An 18537-nucleotide genomic window follows, 5' to 3' on the forward strand; every position below is an offset into this window, starting at 1 on the left:
GTTATAGGTGTTGGAGAGTCTTGAAAGTCAGCTATGAAGTTCAGGTTTTTGTTAGGCTAGAGGGGGCCATTAATTTATTAATAATTTATTGTTTGGGTACAGTTACGTGCCATGCATTAAATTTAGGTGTGTTATACCAGGGTGTTTAGCACATAGTTGATTCCCTTTGCCCTACTTTGAGTGAGTGGTAGTGTCCTTGTTTTCAAAGAAGGAAGCCTCGCTCTGGCAGTAAGACGGGCCACCTCTCAGGTGTCACAGCTGGTAAGGGGTAAAGCTGGAGTCCCCAGTTCAGTGCTTTCCTCACATTTTGTAGCTATTATCAGAGCTATTCTTTAAGCAGACTAATTAAAGCATACTTCAGAAACATGCTGTTAATGACTTGAAATAAAATTGTATTTTCTTCTCAGCAGCAGGGAGTCCAGCAGACAGCCTCCTCTCAGCCGACGGTGCAGTATTCCCTTCCACAGGCACCGGCCTCCAGTGAGGCCCTGACTGCACAGCCAGCGAGCCAGCCTCCGCCCCCGCAGGTGTTGCCTCACGTGTCAGTGGGGAAACAGGTGCGTGCTTAGTTCCTGGAGGGGAGTGCCACGTGGCTGTGTGGAGGGGCCTCTGCCTTCTCTAGTGGTGGAGTATGGAAGTTGGCTAATTTCACTGCAAAAATGAAGTGAAAATTACCTCTTGTGCTTATGCATCGGTTGATGTAATGGTTACATGCAGCAGTGATAATCCCACATGTTTACCTTTTAGGTGCATCAGCCAACGCTTAGTTTGACAGGTACAGACCTAATAAAGGTGCTTTAGTAGCTGAATCTGGATGTTGTCTAGAGTTGTCAGTTACACCTAGTATTCTCGGTTTGCAGTCACGCTGTGTTTTCTTGTAGATTTATGCATTGTCTCCTTCCTCTGCCTACTGACAGCAAGTCACAAAACCCTTTATACGGATTGGGTTTTTCCTAAGTTGTCCTAATCCCTTAAAAAAAAAAAAAAGTACCCCTGTAGAAGATAGGCTCTTCCGAATGAGCTGTTTTCAACTTTACGTCGGGCTTGTGCTTGTGTTGTGGCACAGTGCGTGGTCTGTCAAGTTTCATCACATCTGAGATACTGTCAGTTGTAAGTTATGTTTAACACTGAGAACTGACACATCATTAATTGTAAGATACATCTCAACTTCATAAATGTTAAAATGACCCATGGTGAGAAGGGGTGCTTGCGTCCTAGAACCAGTGGAAGATGGTAACTATACCTCCTTTTACAGGTCTGTGTTAGACTTGAGAGTTGTAGAAGCAGGAGGGATGAGCTCTGACCCCGCTGGGAAGGAAGTCCTTTGAACTTCAGTGACTGCGGCGATGCAGCCATAGGTGTAGGGACAGCAGACGTGCCAGGGGACTATGGTCCGTGAGACACATCTCGGTCAGGCTGTAAAGAAAACAGCCTTCCGTGTAGAAGGGGTCTCTGTGCCGTTGAACGATAAAACATTAGCGGAGTTCTTCACAGCAGACTGGGCGCAGTGGCCGCTCTGTCAGCCTCCTTGTCTCCTGCGCACCTCTCCCTGCTCCTACATGGCATATTAACTCACACTAATGTATGCAGGGATTTGGTGTTTGTTTTAATTTTCTCTCTTTTTTGGCTAATACATACATCTTGCTTTTGGCAGCCTTGCTCTTTTTTTTTTCTTTAAGTTGGTCTGTTTTGTTTTTCTTTCCCTTCCCAGCTTCCAGTTTCCCAGCCAGTACCAACTATCCAAGGCGAACCTCAGATCCCAGTGGCGACACAGCCCTCAGTTGTTCCAGTCCATTCTGGTGCTCATTTCCTCCCTGTGGGACAGCCACTCCCACCTTCCTTACTCCCTCAGTTCCCTGTCTCTCATATCTCCTCGGTGCCTCCCGCCTCTGCAGCTCAGCCGGGTTTCTCACCCCTTCCCGCCACAATGGCAGCTGGCCTTGCCCAGCCTCTGCTCACCTTGGCTTCACCTGCTGCAGCAGCTGCAGGCCCAGGGGCACCCGCTGTGCTTCCTAGCCAGCTTCCAGCCCTCCTGCAGCCTGCGACCCAGCTGCCGGGTCAGGCTCACCCGCAGCTCCTGCAGCCAGCAGTCCAGTCCACGGGGATACCCGCTAGCCTTGGACAGACTGCTGAGGCTCCACTTCCCTCTGGAGATGCTCTCTACCAGGTACCGTGTTGACTGGCAAAAAGGAGGGCGCCAGAGGGTTTGGCTGTAATAACAACATCGAGGACTTCAGAACCTAATACTGGAATATCGGAATAACTAGCAGTAACCAGAGTTCCTGATCTCAACCATAGACGCTAAAATAGTAAACTCCTGAGAAAGGATGGGGGGTGATGTCTGACGGTTCATTTCCATTTTTCCCAAGACACCTCTTTGGGGAAAGTGGTTCTCTCAATACTCGGTGTAAGCTGATTGAATGCTAGATATAGCTAATAATAGAATATATCAGGCTACGTTTTTATAGGAAGGGTAAATACGGTGGCCAACATGGAATCCTTAAAAAGCTTCAGGGTTTAGATTTAGAGTACTAGCATGTCATTATCTGACTGGAATGACGGATACCTCAGAGGTTTTGCATTCTCCTGTTTGACTGACTAGAAAGTAGCTATTTTTCTAGAAGGAATTCTGTGTCTTCCTCCTATTTAAATAGTCTCCAGGAGAGGGAAAAATAGCAATTTAAAATACACTTCTATGCAGCCCTGTCCCCTAAATGAAATCAGTCTGTCATTTAATTTTGAGGAAGAATCTTTAAATTATTAGAGAGGGATTGGGGTGCTGTTCATCTTCGCTACGTGCTTTCCTGTGCATGTCTTGCTGTTTTGCTCATTTGATGACCCAACCTACACTAACTCCCCTTCCTCATTTCTGTCACAGGGCTTCCCACCTCGACTGCCACCACAGTACCCAGGAGATTCAAATATTGCTCCCTCTTCCAGCGTGGCTTCTGTTTGCCTCCCTTCTACAGTCCTGTCCCCTCCCTTGCCGACAGAAGCATTGGCTGCCCCAGGTTACTTTCCTACAGTGGTGCAGCCTTATGTGGAATCAAATCTTTTGGTTTCCGTGGGCAGTATAGGAGGACAGGTTCAAGTGCCCCAGCCAGCACTGAGCTTAGCACAAGCCCCCACTACATCCTCCCAGCAAGCAGCTCTGGAGGTAAATGGAATTTCTGCATGTTTATAGCTGAGACATATGTGTAATGGGATAAAAGTGACAAAGGAGAAACATAGGTTCCCCTGGTTTAGAATTCGTTTGGAAACTATTTTAAACTAACTTCTGAATGACTTTTTCTTACAGCAGAATGAAATGCCAGTGTGGGGGCCTTGTTGCCACTGGCTGTTCTGTTGGGAAGTGAGTGTGCCTTGGAGAAGATTAATCCTGTTAGCACTTCACTTCTCTAGCTAGCCCTTCAGCCGTTTTTCTTGTCCTTTCACAAATTCTTGCCATGGTGGTCCCCAGAATACCTTACCCTGCTGTGCGCCCAGTGATCGCTCTTGCCCCACTCAGAGAGCGCTGCGCCGCCTCTGCACTTGGCTCTGCCTGCCCTGCTGCACGTTCTGGCGAGATGCTGGCTGCATGGCAGGTTGTAGTTTCTCACCACCTAGCGACAGCTGTGGCTGATGACACACCATGTAGCCTGTACCAGAGACTAGCTTTAGAATCTCCCTTTGCAATTTTAAGAGGACTTTCTGTAGATGCTGAATATTAAGAATTTCTAGTAAATGTAGTGCTTTTAGGACTCAGGGGAGGGATAAGAAAAAAAAAAGTAGCTTATTGAGGATGGCCAGTAATAAGTAAAATATATGACTGCCAAGGTTTGAATTATCCTTTCTGTTCACAGAGTACTCGAGGAGTCCCTCAGGTCGCTCCTCCAGAGCCAGCTCCAGTGGCACAGCCACAGCCCGCCCACCCTGCCGCCTTGGTCTCTTCTATAGACAGGTGTGTAAAGTCAACTTCTCCTGTCTTGATGGGTCGATAGGATGGCATGAAACTTGAGGCTGTGAAACCTTTAAATCTCCTATTGTAAATTGAACTTTTTCCCCCCAAAGTGCACATTCAGATGTGGCTTCAGGAATGAGTGATGGCAATGAGACTGTCGCATCGTCTAGCGGAAGGCATGAAGGGAGAACCACGAAGCGGCATTGCAGGAAATCTGTGAGAAGTCGCTCTCGCCATGAAAAGACTTCACGCCCCAAACTGAGAATTTTGAATGTAAGTATTGCTGACTTCTGGGTTTCATATAGTTAGTTTATTATTTAAGTATTTCTAAGGCTAGAGTGTATTGATGAAAGTTTAGGCTCTTCTAATCACCCAAATGATACTGTTAAATTTCGTATTTCTGTAAGAAGGCAGTAGAGAGTTTAATTTGCACAACAAAGGCTTTACATTTCTTCCAAACTCCTCAATGGAAGATAAGTACGTCGCTCAAAGCCTGATATTTTCTTAAGGTTTTCCTGCTGCCAGTTTAAGAGGCAAAGTACCAGTGTTTCAAGGACTAGTGGTAACGTTACGCTGAACTTCAAGTGATAACCTACATCACTTTCTCACATCCAATAACGGTGCTGAGCATGGTCTTCTGAGATTAAAAATACTTTACTTTTTTCTTTTTAGGTTTCAAATAAAGGAGACCGGGTAGTAGAATGTCAACTAGAGACTCACAACCGGAAAATGGTTACATTCAAATTTGACTTAGATGGTGACAACCCTGAGGAGATAGCAACAATTATGGTATGTCTGAGTTTAGAGTCCCAGATTTTTCCTTAGTCCTTGATCTTCATATCCACCACCCTAGGCAAATAGGCAATATTTTGTAAACTGTTTTGACAGTTACCTATTTATTTCAGTTTCAGTGTGAGTATAACTAGCAGACCAAGCCGGTGATTTAGAGATGTTTTTGTCTGGGGCCTATCTAGGTATTAAAGAACTAACTTACATATCAGATAAATAATACAGATGGAATGCAGACTGGGCAGAAAAATGAAAATGGGGATTGAATGACCTAAGGCTTGAGGAACACTGTACGAATCAGGCTGATGTCTCATTTCTTTTACAGGTGAACAATGACTTTATTCTGGCAACAGAAAGAGAGTCATTTGTGGATCAGGTGCGGGAAATTATTGAAAAAGCTGATGAGATGCTCAGTGAGGATGTCAGTGTGGAGCCAGAGGGTGACCAGGGGTTGGAGCGTCTGCAGGGAAAGGATGACTATGGCTTTTCAGGGTCTCAGGTAGGCTCACCATCCCGTAGTGAAGCTTTGTTTGTTTCAGATCCAGTGGTACCATGTTACACCTGTAACTAAGGCTGTCAGCACTCATGTTCTCTTTGCAGTCAAATGCTCTACCCCTGAGCTATACCCCCATGTTCTCTTTGCATGTGGCGATTTGCTTTGCCTAATCACTGAATTTGAGAATGAATTTAATCACTTTTGTTTGTTGTAGAAATTGGAAGGAGAGTTCAAACAACCAGCTCCTGTGTCTTCCATGCCACAGCAAATAGGTGAATTTCTTTTCTTTCCATCATTTGCTCTTACCTGAGAATTTGTGTGTTAATACTAAAATCTCGAAGCTTCGTGTTAGTGATGGTGTATGTAAAAATGTGATTAAGTGGTTTGTTTCTTTTTAACCAGGCATTCCTCCCAGTTCTTTAACTCAAGTTGTTCATTCTGCTGGAAGACGGTTTATTGTCAGTCCAGTGCCGGAAAGTCGATTACGAGAGTCAAAGCTTTTTGCTGGTGAAATATCGGATACAGGTAAGGAATTACTTCTGCCACGTGTGTGTAAGTCCTGCAGCATCTCTCCTACAGCAGAAGCTTGGTCATCAAACCGTGGTTCAAATGATGACACAAGACAGTGAGGAAGGGTAGCAAATTGAGACTACACCCAACAGACGAACGTATGGAGAAGGGAGACAGACGGTGGAGAGAAGAAAAAGAGCACAAAGGGTGGCTGTGCTAGGTACAGCCCATGGGATTAGCTACTGCCATGTACGGTTTGAGCGCACTCCATGTTCTTTCAAGAAGCAGACATTCATACTGACAACTTCTGATCGAAGTAGTAGTTATTTCACTTTGCTCGTTTAAAGCCTGTCATTTCCTTGGGAGAGGTTTTGTATCTTGTTGGTATGTGGCATTGTTGGTTAACTCCAAAAACAGATTATTAAGACAGTCTTTTGAATCCACTCTTTAAAAATGGACTGATTTTGAATTTTTTATTTTCCTTTGCAGTTGCTGCTGCTTCTACATCTCCTGGCACCGGAATGAACTTGTCTCACTCTGCTTCATCCCTTAGTCTACAGCAGGCCTTTTCTGAACTTAGATATGCCCAAATGACAGAAGGGCCCAGCACAGCACCTCCCAACTTTGGTCATACAGGACCAACATTTCCAGTCGTGCCTCCTTCCACAAGTAGCATTGCTGGAGCCGCAACCACAGTCGCGGCCACACTTTCAGTATCAGCCCCCGCAGCTAGCTGCCCTCTTACTGACATCTCCACATCAGTAATGCAGTCTGAGATTACAGTGGCGCCTGAAAAAGGGACTGCTGGGGTTGCCACCTGCACAGGTGTGACACCATCAAGCAGTCTCCCTATCCCGGCTGCATCTGAATCCCCAGTGCTCTCCAACGTGATTTCAGGCATCACGGCGCCCACCGCTGTCTCAGTGTCAGCAGCTTCCAAGTCAGTTCAGGCTCCTGCCCCTGGGGGCGCCTCTTCTAGTGTGGATGCATCCCCCTCTGTGCCCATTTCAGTGACTCCTGCCTCGGCAGGGAGCAGCACTGCTGCCCTGGGTACTAAGCCTGCACCCGGGCCATCTCAGCAGGCAGGAGTTAGCACTGCCGGGGTAGCCACGTCAGCATCAGTTTCTGCCACCACTCCGGCCCCGAGCACGGCTTCACAGTCGTCTGTCCTGCTCAGCAGCAGCGCCTCGGCTCCTGCCCTGTCCGAGACGGTGGTGGTCAGTGCACACGCCCTAGATAAGACTTCTCACAGCAGTGCAGCGGGCTTGGCTTCGACCCTCCCGGCCTCATCTTCCTCTCCCTCCCCTGGGGCAGGGGTATCTAGTTCTGTTTCTCAGCCTGGTGCGGCTCATCCTTCAGCCGTCACCTCAGCTGTAGCTTCTGCTCCTGTCCCTTCCCAAGCAGGACCTGCTTCTGCACCTCTGTTACCCCAAGTACCTGGCATCCCACCCTTGGTACAGCCTGTGGCCAGTGTGCCTGCCGTACAGCAGACACTAATTCATGGCCAGCCCCAGCCAGCTTTGCTCCCCAGCCAGCCCCATGCTCACTGTCCTGAAGTAGACACTGATACACAACCCAAAGCTCCGGGGATCGATGACATAAAGACTTTAGAGGAGAAGCTGCGGTCTCTCTTCAGTGAGCACAGCTGCTCTGGAGCTCAGCATGCCCCTGTCTCCCTGGAGACGTCGCTGGTGGTGGAGACCACTGTCCCTCCAGGCGTCCCGACCACTGCCGTCGCACCGAGCAGACTCATGACTTCCACTACGAGCACTTGCCTGCCACCAGCCAGTTTGCCGCTAGGAACAGCTGGTTTGTCGGGTCCAGCAGGAGTCACACCTGGGCAGGTTTCCGCCCCGGTCAGCACTGCACCAGGAGTGAAACCTGGAACCGCTCCAGTGAAGCCACCTTTAACTAAACCTCAAGTAAGATTCTTGTTCTGAAATAATTTGAAAAATATCATCACTCTTTTTTCCCCTCAATAAGTACATTTTAAAAAATTCAGCCTTGCAGATTAGAAATGTAGTTATAAAGATGCCTGGCTTATAGTAGACACATGGTATTTAGTAAATAAATTGATTGAAGGTGATTTTAAGATATATGTACATTGAACCATGAGATTTTTTTTCTTTTGAAATGTGGCAAGATTTTGGGGTTAATTATACTGCACAATTTTCTAGGAGTATATAATAAGTAGTTAAAGTACAGGCATTGTACCAGATTGGTACAGACTGAAGAAATCATCCCAAAGGGGAGCTAAGTGTTTTTGCTGGCAGTTACACACAGTCACAGCAGTTCACAGTCTGTTTGCATGAGAATGAAGCAAATTGTCTGCTTCACTTAGATTCTGTACACATACAGTTTGGGGTTTGTAAAAAGTTGGAAGTTGGTGATGAATATGATACACAGAGGAGAAAAGAATCTAGGAATAAAATGAGCGGCACGAGTTTCCTGGTTCTGCTGCGGTGGCTTCCTCTCACTATGCCCGCCGGTCTCTGCCCCTCCGCGTAACCAGGCGTGTCTCTCCTTCTGCGCTGGGTGCCTGCGCTGTCTGTCTGCGTTGCCATCGATGCAGGATTCCTCTCACGGGGCGGGTGGGGGGTGACTCAGAGGCTTCACTCAGAATACAGACTGCTCGATAGTAGTAGATTTCTGATGTCTTTTGTTGTCAGACCTGCCCCAACGGTTATTTCTGAACTATTTTGTTTCTCAGAAAAGCCTGATAATACAGTAGCAGATGAGTGGCTCAGGCGTATCTAGACCACCTCTCGTGTCCACGCAGCCTTTCTTCTCTGTATTTTCCCTGCGGAGTAACCTTTTACTAAAGATTCCTGTCCATTTTATTGGCATATCATAGTAACCCCTGTAATAGGATCATGGTTATAATGCCCTTCAGGTAAGATGGATACCAGAGTATAACTCAGGTGACAAGCTTACCTTAACTAGATATATTTTATTCTTATCCTTCTGCATTTGAATTAGTTGGTTTGCTCTCCAGTATGCAGTCTTTACTCTTAGTGTCTCATGGACTTGAATTTCCCTTCACTGTCTGTAGGTGCTACCAGTGGGTACTGAACTTCCAGCTGGTACTCCACCCAGCGAGCAGCTGCCGCCTTTTCCGGGACCTTCACTAACTCAGGTGCCCCAAGACTTGGCAGATTTTGTGCCCCTACTTTCTTTCACAAAGCTTGTCTAAATTCTCCATTGCATGATCTTGCCTTCTGGCTCCTATTTGGTTTTGACTTAGTAAGAACTTTCTTTTAAAACACCATAGCTGATGATACAGGCCCTACTTAGAGTAAGAATCATATCATCTAGAGATCATTTGATATTAATACTTTTTGTAACTTACGAAAAAAGAAAATAGCAGACTTGACATTTTGCCAGAAAAATTCCTTCTATCATTCATACTTTTGTAGAACAGTGAAAGATTAGACCATTGTGGAAGTAAAAAAAAAAAAAAAATTACATGTAATCAAAATTAACTTTGTAAGTTCCTTGGGGAAGGGTACCTCCCTGATAACTGGCAATGCCCTTTTTCTGTGGGTTCAGCACAACCTGTTTTTTTTCTTGAATGTTTGACATTTCTTTCAGTGACCACCTAATGAAGTAATTGGGTATAATAAGGGTCATGTTTATGAAAAACAAGTATTATATCTTTCAATACAAAAGCCACACAGCTCAGCTAACATGAGATGACTCAAAGAGGAACTGCGGCCAGTGACGTGGACGTGAGACTGCTGTCTCACTTTCAGTCCTGCTCACTAGGAGTCGGAATTGCCCGCAGTTAGACTATGCTTTTCTTTCCCGCCCTACCTTCCACCCAACACGAGTTGAATTCCCGTAAGTACTTGTTAGGAATCCATCATAACCATGAGAAAGCTTCTGATGTGAGACAAGCTAGTAACACTGAAACTAAATGAGGGATTTATTTTAGAATAAGATATAGAAAAATATGGCTAATTGCTAACTTGAAGTCTGAATTTATCCCTGCTTCTTTAACAGTAAAACATAATTAAGGAACTTGCCGTAATAAAGTAGTAACTCCAACAGAGAATCTCCTCCATCAGCTGCTAAATTTTGAAAACAATTGCGTTGTGAAAGTCTATAAATTTCGAGTTTTGGACCTATTTTCTCACTAAAAACATGTATTTCAGATCCTAAGAGGGCCCAAAGTGTGATGAGAAACCGCAGATGGGACGTGGGGGATGAGGATGAGGGGTGGTACTGATGTGGAGGAAGAGGCTGACCGCGGTGGCAGAATAGGTCCTTTTTCTATTCTTAAGGACAGGCTCTCAGAGGCACCAAGCCAAAAAAGAAAATAGGGAACAATATAGTTAGTCTCCCCCACATCATGATGACATTTTTTTAGAACGTATTTTTAAGGAGAGGACAAATAGATAACTTTCCTATCACTTTAAGTAATATCATACATAGAATGTAATAAGGAAGGGTTCAAAACTGTAAAACCTTAGATGTAATTGAGTTTCTCTGTGGCTTAAGAACTTGACAATAAAATTTTAAGAGGTTGGTAAATCAAGGAATATAGCTAAGTTGAACTTAGGTCATCGAGTTTCGTATTCAGTGAGCAGATGTGATGTTGTGTCGATCTGAAGCACGAAGCTGAAGTGTGTTCTGTGTAAACCGGCTCTGCCGGTGCCAGAGTGCTTACTGTGCCATGTGGTCCATCCCAGCAGCCCCTGGAGGATCTTGATGCTCAGCTGAGGAGAACGCTTAGTCCAGAGACTGTCGTGCTGACGTCTGCAGTTGGTGTAAGTTTTGAAAACCTTGTTAAAATCTTCCAATAACCCTAATGTATTATATTCCTGGAATATGACTGTAACCTAGACCATTCTTAATATACCTGTAACACCTATTCAGTGTCTTTGCTTGTTCTAGTCAACAGAAATGAGATTAATGAAAGATTAACACTGACCCCGCAGTGTAACTATGGAAAAAGTCTGATTTGAAAGATGCTTTTTTGTCCTGCCTGTGGGTAGAATTATACTGCAGATCAATCCTGTGCATTTGGAGGAGGCTATACTTAAAGTGTGAAGTTTTAACTCATTCCTTTTAGGCTTGTGACACAGTAATGTTCTGATTAAAACTACTTTTCTATACATACCCAAGTTACACTGTTAAGCACCCATGAGAAAAGTTAAGAAAGCAATTAGAAGGGTTAAGACTCAAAATTTCTTTTAAAATTCTCTTTCTTTACATGAGACTTACTTTTAGGCCATAAAAAAAGAGACAGGAAATTCCCTCGGACGTCAGTGCTTCTCCGCACAGGCTGTCTGTCTCTCTGCCCTTTATGAAGACCCGAGGGAGGGCAGCCCGGGAGGGTCTGAGCGCACCTGCAGCTGAAGGTGCTGTGTTTGTGTGTGTGTTTGCAGCCGGCGTCCGCGGTGGCCCCCACAGCAGCTGTGGAAGGAGGAGCGCAGCTTCGGAAGGACGGTGAGACCCGCCCCTCCCCAAGTCGCCGCCTCCATTCCTGCCCGTAACTGACTGTAGAGGCTGCTGCTGCAGAGGCGCAGCCTCGCGAGCTGGCAGGTGTATGTGAGACGATTTTAATGAATGTTTTTATGTATTTCATGGTTGAGGAGCATTAGTACCAGTATCTAGAGCAGACAATTTTAGCAAATCAGTGAATCTTTTCCTCTTGTGTTTTGGAGGGTGGCGTGCCAGGGGCTAATAAAAGTTTCTCTTAACGTGAGGCCCTTCGTTACTAGCTAGGCCAGATCCTTGCTCAGAGAGAGAAGGACCTTCAGGCATATTTATGAAAGTTAATTTATTGGCAACCTCTTGGCTTTTTAGAAATACAAAGATATAGATAAGCTTGAATAACATGGATGGTAGAAATACAAATGTAAGATTTCAATCAATCAATTTAAACATTTATTTTTTTAATTATTTTTATTTCTGGAGTCTTTAGAATTGGGATGTTTACAAATATAATCTCTTTAGAAAGGCACATTTCTGACTTAATTTTGTGAAAATTATCCAGACCAACAATCTAAATGTTTAATGAGAACTTTTATCCTCACATGCTCAGTCATAAGTTTATGTTGACTGCTACTGCTGTAAAGTTTTGTTGTCAATCTCTTCTCACCCTCAGTCCCACAGAACCTGGGAAGTTTAAAATTTATTTTCTGTTGCCTTTGCCTTCAGAATTGTTCATAATCAAAAGTCAAAATAATTGAACGTGAGCTATATTTACTCAGTGTGATTTTATATAGCACATGCTTAAAATTAATTTTTCCTTTTTATAATATCCGTTCTCCTCAACACCCCCTGACATAAGTGTAATTCACTGTATAACTGTTACTAAGATTAGCTGAACACTCTTACCTCTTCCTGTCTTCCTTACATGCTTAGACTTAAAACCTCTCTAAATTAAGTTATTTTCAAGGCAGGCAGATTCTGAATTGGCTCTCTTTTTAAAGGAAGTGCCTTGAAAATCAGTGGAACAGACTAGAAAGTCTAGAAACTAAAGTGGAATGTAGAATATGAGAAGGTGGCCTTTCAAATCAGTGAGAAAAGATGGAATATTTCAGTAAATGGTTTGGGACAACTGGACAGTGGCTTGGAAAAAGCAAAGATCGATCGCTAGCCAAGGCCAAAATAAATTCCAAATGGATCAAAGGTGAAAAATGATGTCATAAAATAGTACTATAAGAAAACAAAAGGAGTATTTTTCTTTTTCTTTTTCTTCCAACTGTCTAGAGCACGGTTGACAAACTTGTTCTGTAAAAGGCTGAAAAGGAAGTATGTTAGGTTTTGCTCTTCAAATATCCAAAATATTGTAGCTCAAGAAGCAGTAGACATGCATGAATGAGCGGGTTTGACTGTCCAGTAAAGTTTACGTATGAAAACAGGCAGTGGGCTAAATTTGGTCCACAGTTCAGAGACTGCTGATCCTTAATGTAGAGAAGGATGTTACTGTTACGTTTAATACCCAACACGGAAGCATTAACAGATTTTAAATTTCTGCATGGGGAAAAAAAGTGCTGTTAGGTCCAAAGATAAGTGAAAAACTGGGAAATGTGTGTGTTGTGTGCTCATATCATAAAAAGGACTAGTTTTGCTAATATAGAGTGTTCCTATGAATTTGGCGTGGGCCAAAAAGTAATCAAACGATACAGAAAAAAAGAAAATTGGACATGAAAATACTTAATTTCCTTTGTGAAACAGAAATGTAGAGTAAAACTAAAAGTGATCCTGCTTCTCACCTGTCCTTGTTAAGTTCAGACGTGTAACAGCCGCTGGTGACTTGGTTCAGCCTTTTTGGAGATCAGTTTAAGTCTGTCAGTTATAAATGGAAATGATTCAGTCCTTCCATTCTCAGGTATTTATTCTACATACCTATAAGAAAATACATATTAGAGCACTTTTATGATAGCAAGAAGTTCTGAGTAACTTTAGTGTCCTTCAGTAGAAGCCTGGATAAAATGTGGTACACTTCAAAACTTCATACATGCACATAATGCATAATATCAGTAGAGGATAATGCAGCCATTAAACAGAATGAGGCACTTACGTGGGAAGATCTCTAAGTTACAGTTAAATGAGAACACCAAAGTCAGTATTCTACCAGCTGTATAAAATAAAGGAAATGGTGGTGTATATTCCATTATCTCCAGAAAGAAACCCCAACAAGTGATTGTCACTAGGAGGACCTTGGTGGCTTTAAAGTCACTCAGAATTGCTTATCAGTGATTCTGCCACTTACACTGTTCTGTTCCAGGATTTTGCTTAAGTGTTGCCTAAACCAATTTGCCATAGCTGGTTTTCTTTTTAAAATATGTCTTTAGTATCCTAAATATAATCTCATGGTTTGCTTCTTTTATTTGTATCTTTGAGTTGCAGGTTGAAACTGTAGTGTAATTTTCTGTTAGCCTTAGTTTTTACAGTGTCTCTTCACACTGGATGCCGTTCTGCTGCTACGTAACTTTTTTCCCTTCAAACAATGCCGTGTCATCTGCACACGTGTACAACAGAATGTACAGAGGGTTCACGATAAATTTCCAGACTCGATCATTTATATCATTTACATGTTTCACAAGCAATACAGTCTTTCACACTGAAGGTGTCTCGTAGGAAACCAAACAGTAGCTGTTACCCCTTGTTGGACAAAATCTGAGCAGCCTTGCCTCTAACAGCTTTCCTCTTCTGATACGTAGTTTCATTTTGCTGTGTTTCTGGCCAAAAGGAAAAGCAGCTAACTGAAAAGAGATGCTGATTTAAGTTATCTTCCTCCTCCATGTACTTCTTTCAGTTCCTCAAGTCACAGAAGGTCCTGTCTTAGCACCTACTTCAGGCCCTGGTGGTGTTTTTAAGATGGGGCGATTTCAGGTAAGACAGTCACTGCCGGGGGGTAGTGTGTATGTAATAAAAAGGGATTCCCACTTCTGGGGAGTGTGTATGTAATAAAAGTATTATCTACCTTTTGGGACTTAATTGCCATCAATGATGTATCTCTTTTAGATGGAGAACTTTATAGCTCTTTATTATTGTCCCCTCTTAAAATAATGCATGCTAAAATAGATAACCAACACGTTTATACGGTAGAGCACAGGGAACTATATTCAGTATCTTGTAGTAACCCATAATGAAAAGCTATGAAAAGAAATATGTGTATGTATATGTATGACTGATCTATTATGCTGTACACCAGAAACTGACACAACATTGTAAACTGACTTCGATTTTTAAAAGTTTAAAAAGTAATTCATGCTAATTAAAGAAAGACTACTTAGAACAGTAGAGAAGCAGTAGGTTGTCGTAGGCCATCCTCCCACTGTACCCCTAGGATCACCTTTGGTGGTGTATTCCTTCTGTTACTTTTTCTCTGTGTGTGTATTTAAAATTGGCCCTGTTTCTCCTCTGAATGTTACTTTGGCTTCTTCCCATCTAGTAGTAGGCTTTCCTCACCATTCTCCTATTGCCAGTCATTTCCAACGTAGTAAGTAAAGTCACAGTAAACATCTTTGTGTATAAAGCATCCTCCACATTTAGGGTTGTTTTCTTAGGAGTCATTTACAAAGTGAAGATGCTGTGTCAACATCAAGTGATACCATGTAGTTGTTTTCCCAGGTGGACCAACAAGTGAATGTTTTCTGGCTTAGTGCACAGTGCTGCACAAGCTCTGACCCCCCCCCCCTCACACCCACTCTCTGATGATGATTGTGGTGGCACTTAAAGTTGGAGATAGCGGGTGATAGTCTTCTCATTTGTAAACTGAGGTTCTGAGCGCCCATCACCACACTGAGTTTGTGTTTGTGGCTTGCGGGTGAGCTGGGACCTGGATCTTCCCGTTAGTGCCAGCTGTGCCAATCCTTGAAGCTCAGCTGGCAGTGTCATTTGTTGGGTTTAGTGTTTGTCGTTTTTCTTATTCACAAGCAGCCTTCAGGATCCCATGACCTGTTGTTTATATTTTCACCAAGATGTGAATCCGATTCCTATGCACAATGTGAGATATGAAAGTAAATCATACACTAAGCTTGACCAGCGCTCAGAATCTACATCTAATCTGTGCATCTCAGTACAGATATGTCATGCTCTATAATGGCGTTCAGTTTATTCTCACAGTCAGAGAGGGAGGGGCAGTGTGAGCAGATAATCAGCCTACTCAGACTGGGAAATAAAGTGATTTTTTTTTTGTTTTTGGTCCATTCTAAAATTGGGGGGTTTGTGTTTTAATCTCACTTTGTATTCTTTCCGTCAGGTTTCAGTTGCAGTGGATGACACCCAGAAAGAAGGTAGAAATAAGGCAGAAGATGCAAAGTCTGTTCATTTTGAGTCCAGCACTTCAGAGTCCTCCGTGCTGTCAAGCAGTAGTCCCGAGAGCACCCTGGTGAAGCCAGAGCCCAGTGGGATAGCTGTCCGTGACACCTCTTCTGATATGCCAGATGGTGCCCGCAGAACTCCCGCCTCAGAAGCAAAGTCAGAAGCTGGGCAGCCTACCAAGGTTGGGCGTTTTCAGGTGACAACTACAACGAACAAAGTAGGCCGTTTCTCGGTTTCAAGAACTGAAGACAAGGTAACTGAGGCAAAGGAAGAGGGACCAGTGGCATCTCCCCCTTTTATGGATTTGGAACATGCTGCTCTTCCTGCTGTGATACCAAAGAAAGAAAAGCCTGAACTCTCAGGACCGTCACACCAGAACGGGCCGTCTTCTGACCTGGAGGCCGCCTTCCTAAGTAGGGACGTGGATGATGGTTCAGGTAGTCCACACTCCCCCCATCAGCTGAGCAAGAGCCTTCCCATCCAGAACCTAAGTCAAAGCCTTAGTAACTCATTCAACTCCTCTTACATGAGCAGTGACAATGAGTCAGATATTGAAGATGAAGACTTAAAGTTAGAGCTGCGAAGACTTCGAGAAAAGTAAGCACGTTTTCTCCCGTGAAAGAACGGTGGCAGAATTGTAGTGAAACCTAGCTCCCTGTGCTCGGTTAGTCTTGTTTTCAAGAGGGCAGTTATGCAAGGGCTAGTCACCTGAATGCAGTTCTCACGGGGTCTCCTGTGTTTGTTGGGGCCCACAGCGCTCCTGTGTCCCAGCGCTGCGTCAGCGTCTGCACTACTGTCACCATGTTATTTTGACCAGCACTTTTTATTGTTACTAGCCCAGGCTTTGCTGTTTACTGGTCTACCACGTGAGTCTGGTAATGGCACTGGGATATAGATTGTGATAGCAGGTTTCCTTGGTCATATGTGACAAACTGGATTCTAGTCTCAAATTCAGTATTCCTGTGTAGACCCTCAGTCAGGAAATCTCTTTCTCCTAACACACCACCCATTTCTGGTAGTTGGAATTTGACCTGGGTAATGGAGGCCAGCCAGCAAGGCGAGTCAACAAACTAGAATCTCAAGGTGGTAGAAATCAGATTAAGTGCATTTGGGGGAAAGGCTCAGTGAGTGCGTAAATACGTGAAGGAAGGTTAAATAATGTCAGTTTTTATTTGAACGAAGGTGGTTATCAGATTTTTGAGCTATGTTTGGTCATCTCTCGTAGACATCTTAAAGAGATTCAAGACCTGCAGAGCCGCCAGAAGCATGAAATTGAGTCTCTGTACACCAGACTGGGCAAGGCTCTCCCTGCCGTCATCATCCCCCCTGCTGCCCCCCTGGCGGGGAGAAGAAGGCGGCCCACCAAAAGTAAAGGCAGCAAATCTAGTCGCAGCAGCTCCTTGGGGAATAAGAGCCCTGGTCCAGGTCAGCCATGGCTGTCTCCAGCTGTGTATATAAACTGTTGAACATCAGTTATTTTTGCTTCAGAGGAGCTTGGCTTTTCTGATATTCTTACTTCCTTGTCTTGTGTACTCCCCGTATTTACAGAACCTCTTTGAATCTCTGGAGGTAGGCTGGGTGGCACAGTGGCGTTACATCCCTTGTAACCCATGCTGCTGTGTGCTGGGTGCCTTCACTTACAGTTGTTCTTGAGGGTTGAAATACTTAGCGTTGCCTGCTGACTCACAGAACTCACACTTCACCCAACTCTTGGGCAGTTGGAAGAAAATACATTGTTCTCTGTTTAGTAAAATCCAGGTCGATTCTTCCTCTTATGGATGAATGGCAGTTGTGATGGCTGTTAAGTTTCATATAGATATTTGAGTGTATCTTATGTGACAGTTCCCTTGGTTAAAGTTTTTATTTTATTTATCCATATTGGAATAAAGAACTTGCTAGTGTTTACAGTTAAGAAATAGTTAAATCATAATCTCTTGTAATGAATTATAGTTTGTCTATTTTTAATGATGACAGACTTTTTCCCTTTGGTGAACTTATGGTAATATTAACAGATAACTAGTTGAAAAGTAAAAGTGTCTGAAATAAGTTTTTATCTCATACTTGCTCTTCAGTTCTAATATAAATATGTTGGAGAGCAGTTGCAAACTTCACAGCTTTCCAGTCTCTGAAAATTTTCAGACCTAAACCTTTTCTCTAGCAACTAGAACCAGTTCAGTAGTAGATGTGATCATAAGGGATATCAGCTGATTCAGATTCTGATCCCAGTTTTGACATACTTTCTGAGGGGACGTCTGTTCCACCAGTTACTAGGGAACAGAGAAGTTAGTTGATTCCAAGACACTTGGCTAGTGATTGAAAGCCACAGACCAAGAATAATTTTGAACATGTATGACTCTGTAATCCGTACATCATTTTTTTGATACCTCTTTTGTGCTCAATCTGACGCGTGTACCAGAAAGACTAAGCAGCAGAGACTGTCTGAAGCCAGTTTGTATTGCGATCTAACTCAGTGTTCTATAATAGCATAAAAAAGCAGTCGTGAGGCTGCACAGGGGAACTTCCTTGTGTCTGCTCATGTTCTGGCCCCCTTACTGGCTCAGCCCTCGGAACCCCCAGGTTGTCTGATGCTGAACCTCTTCTGGATGGGGTCCCACAGCCCCTTGCCCACTCCTCCCTCGTGTCAGGGAGGCCCTTGCGCTTTGATCTCCTCGGTGGGACAAACTGGAGGAGCAAGAGCAGAGCCTAGAAAGTGTGGTGAAAGCTGTGAGTGTCCCCTCATGCCACTGTGTCTTTTGGCAGGTAACCTGTCCGGTCAGAGTGCAGCTTCAGGCGTGCACCCCCAGCAGACCCTCCCCACTCCTGGCAGCATCCCAGAGCCCGGGCAGAATCAGCTGTTACAGCCCCTTAAGCCCTCTCCCTCCAGTGATCACCTCTATTCAGCCTTCACCAGCGATGGTGCCATTTCAGTACCAAGCCTTTCTGCTCCAGGCCAAGGTAAGAAATCAAAGTAGCCGTCATCTGCCAAGAACACTACAGTGGAGATGGTGCCGTATCTGGG

General features: G+C 44.1%; 1 protein-coding gene across 19 annotated transcripts in view; it reads left to right on the forward strand.

Annotated features, from left to right (window-relative positions):
- Window positions 1–18537, forward strand: part of WNK1 (WNK lysine deficient protein kinase 1) — a 118946-nt gene that overhangs the window by 90859 nt on the left and 9550 nt on the right. For 5 of the 19 annotated variants that reach the window (XM_032472811.1, XM_032472814.1, XM_032472819.1 and 2 more), the window contains 17 exons: window positions 408–557; window positions 1712–2167; window positions 2879–3157; window positions 3843–3940; window positions 4051–4213; window positions 4613–4729; window positions 5055–5228; window positions 5440–5497; window positions 5628–5750; window positions 6225–7657; window positions 8788–8871; window positions 10427–10504; window positions 11126–11186; window positions 14008–14084; window positions 15457–16115; window positions 16744–16943; window positions 18279–18473. In XM_032472811.1, coding sequence (XP_032328702.1) covers window positions 408–557; window positions 1712–2167; window positions 2879–3157; window positions 3843–3940; window positions 4051–4213; window positions 4613–4729; window positions 5055–5228; window positions 5440–5497; window positions 5628–5750; window positions 6225–7657; window positions 8788–8871; window positions 10427–10504; window positions 11126–11186; window positions 14008–14084; window positions 15457–16115; window positions 16744–16943; window positions 18279–18473 — 4405 coding nt within the window. The remainder of the gene's footprint in view (window positions 1–407; window positions 558–1711; window positions 2168–2878; window positions 3158–3842; window positions 3941–4050; window positions 4214–4612; window positions 4730–5054; window positions 5229–5439; window positions 5498–5627; window positions 5751–6224; window positions 7658–8787; window positions 8872–10426; window positions 10505–11125; window positions 11187–14007; window positions 14085–15456; window positions 16116–16743; window positions 16944–18278; window positions 18474–18537) is intronic. The other 14 variants (XM_032472822.1, XM_032472826.1, XM_032472824.1 and 11 more) reach the window with 8 other exon arrangements.

Source organism: Camelus ferus, chromosome 34 (genome assembly GCF_009834535.1).
Source record: "Camelus ferus isolate YT-003-E chromosome 34, BCGSAC_Cfer_1.0, whole genome shotgun sequence".
NCBI classification, from domain to species: domain Eukaryota; kingdom Metazoa; phylum Chordata; class Mammalia; order Artiodactyla; family Camelidae; genus Camelus; species Camelus ferus.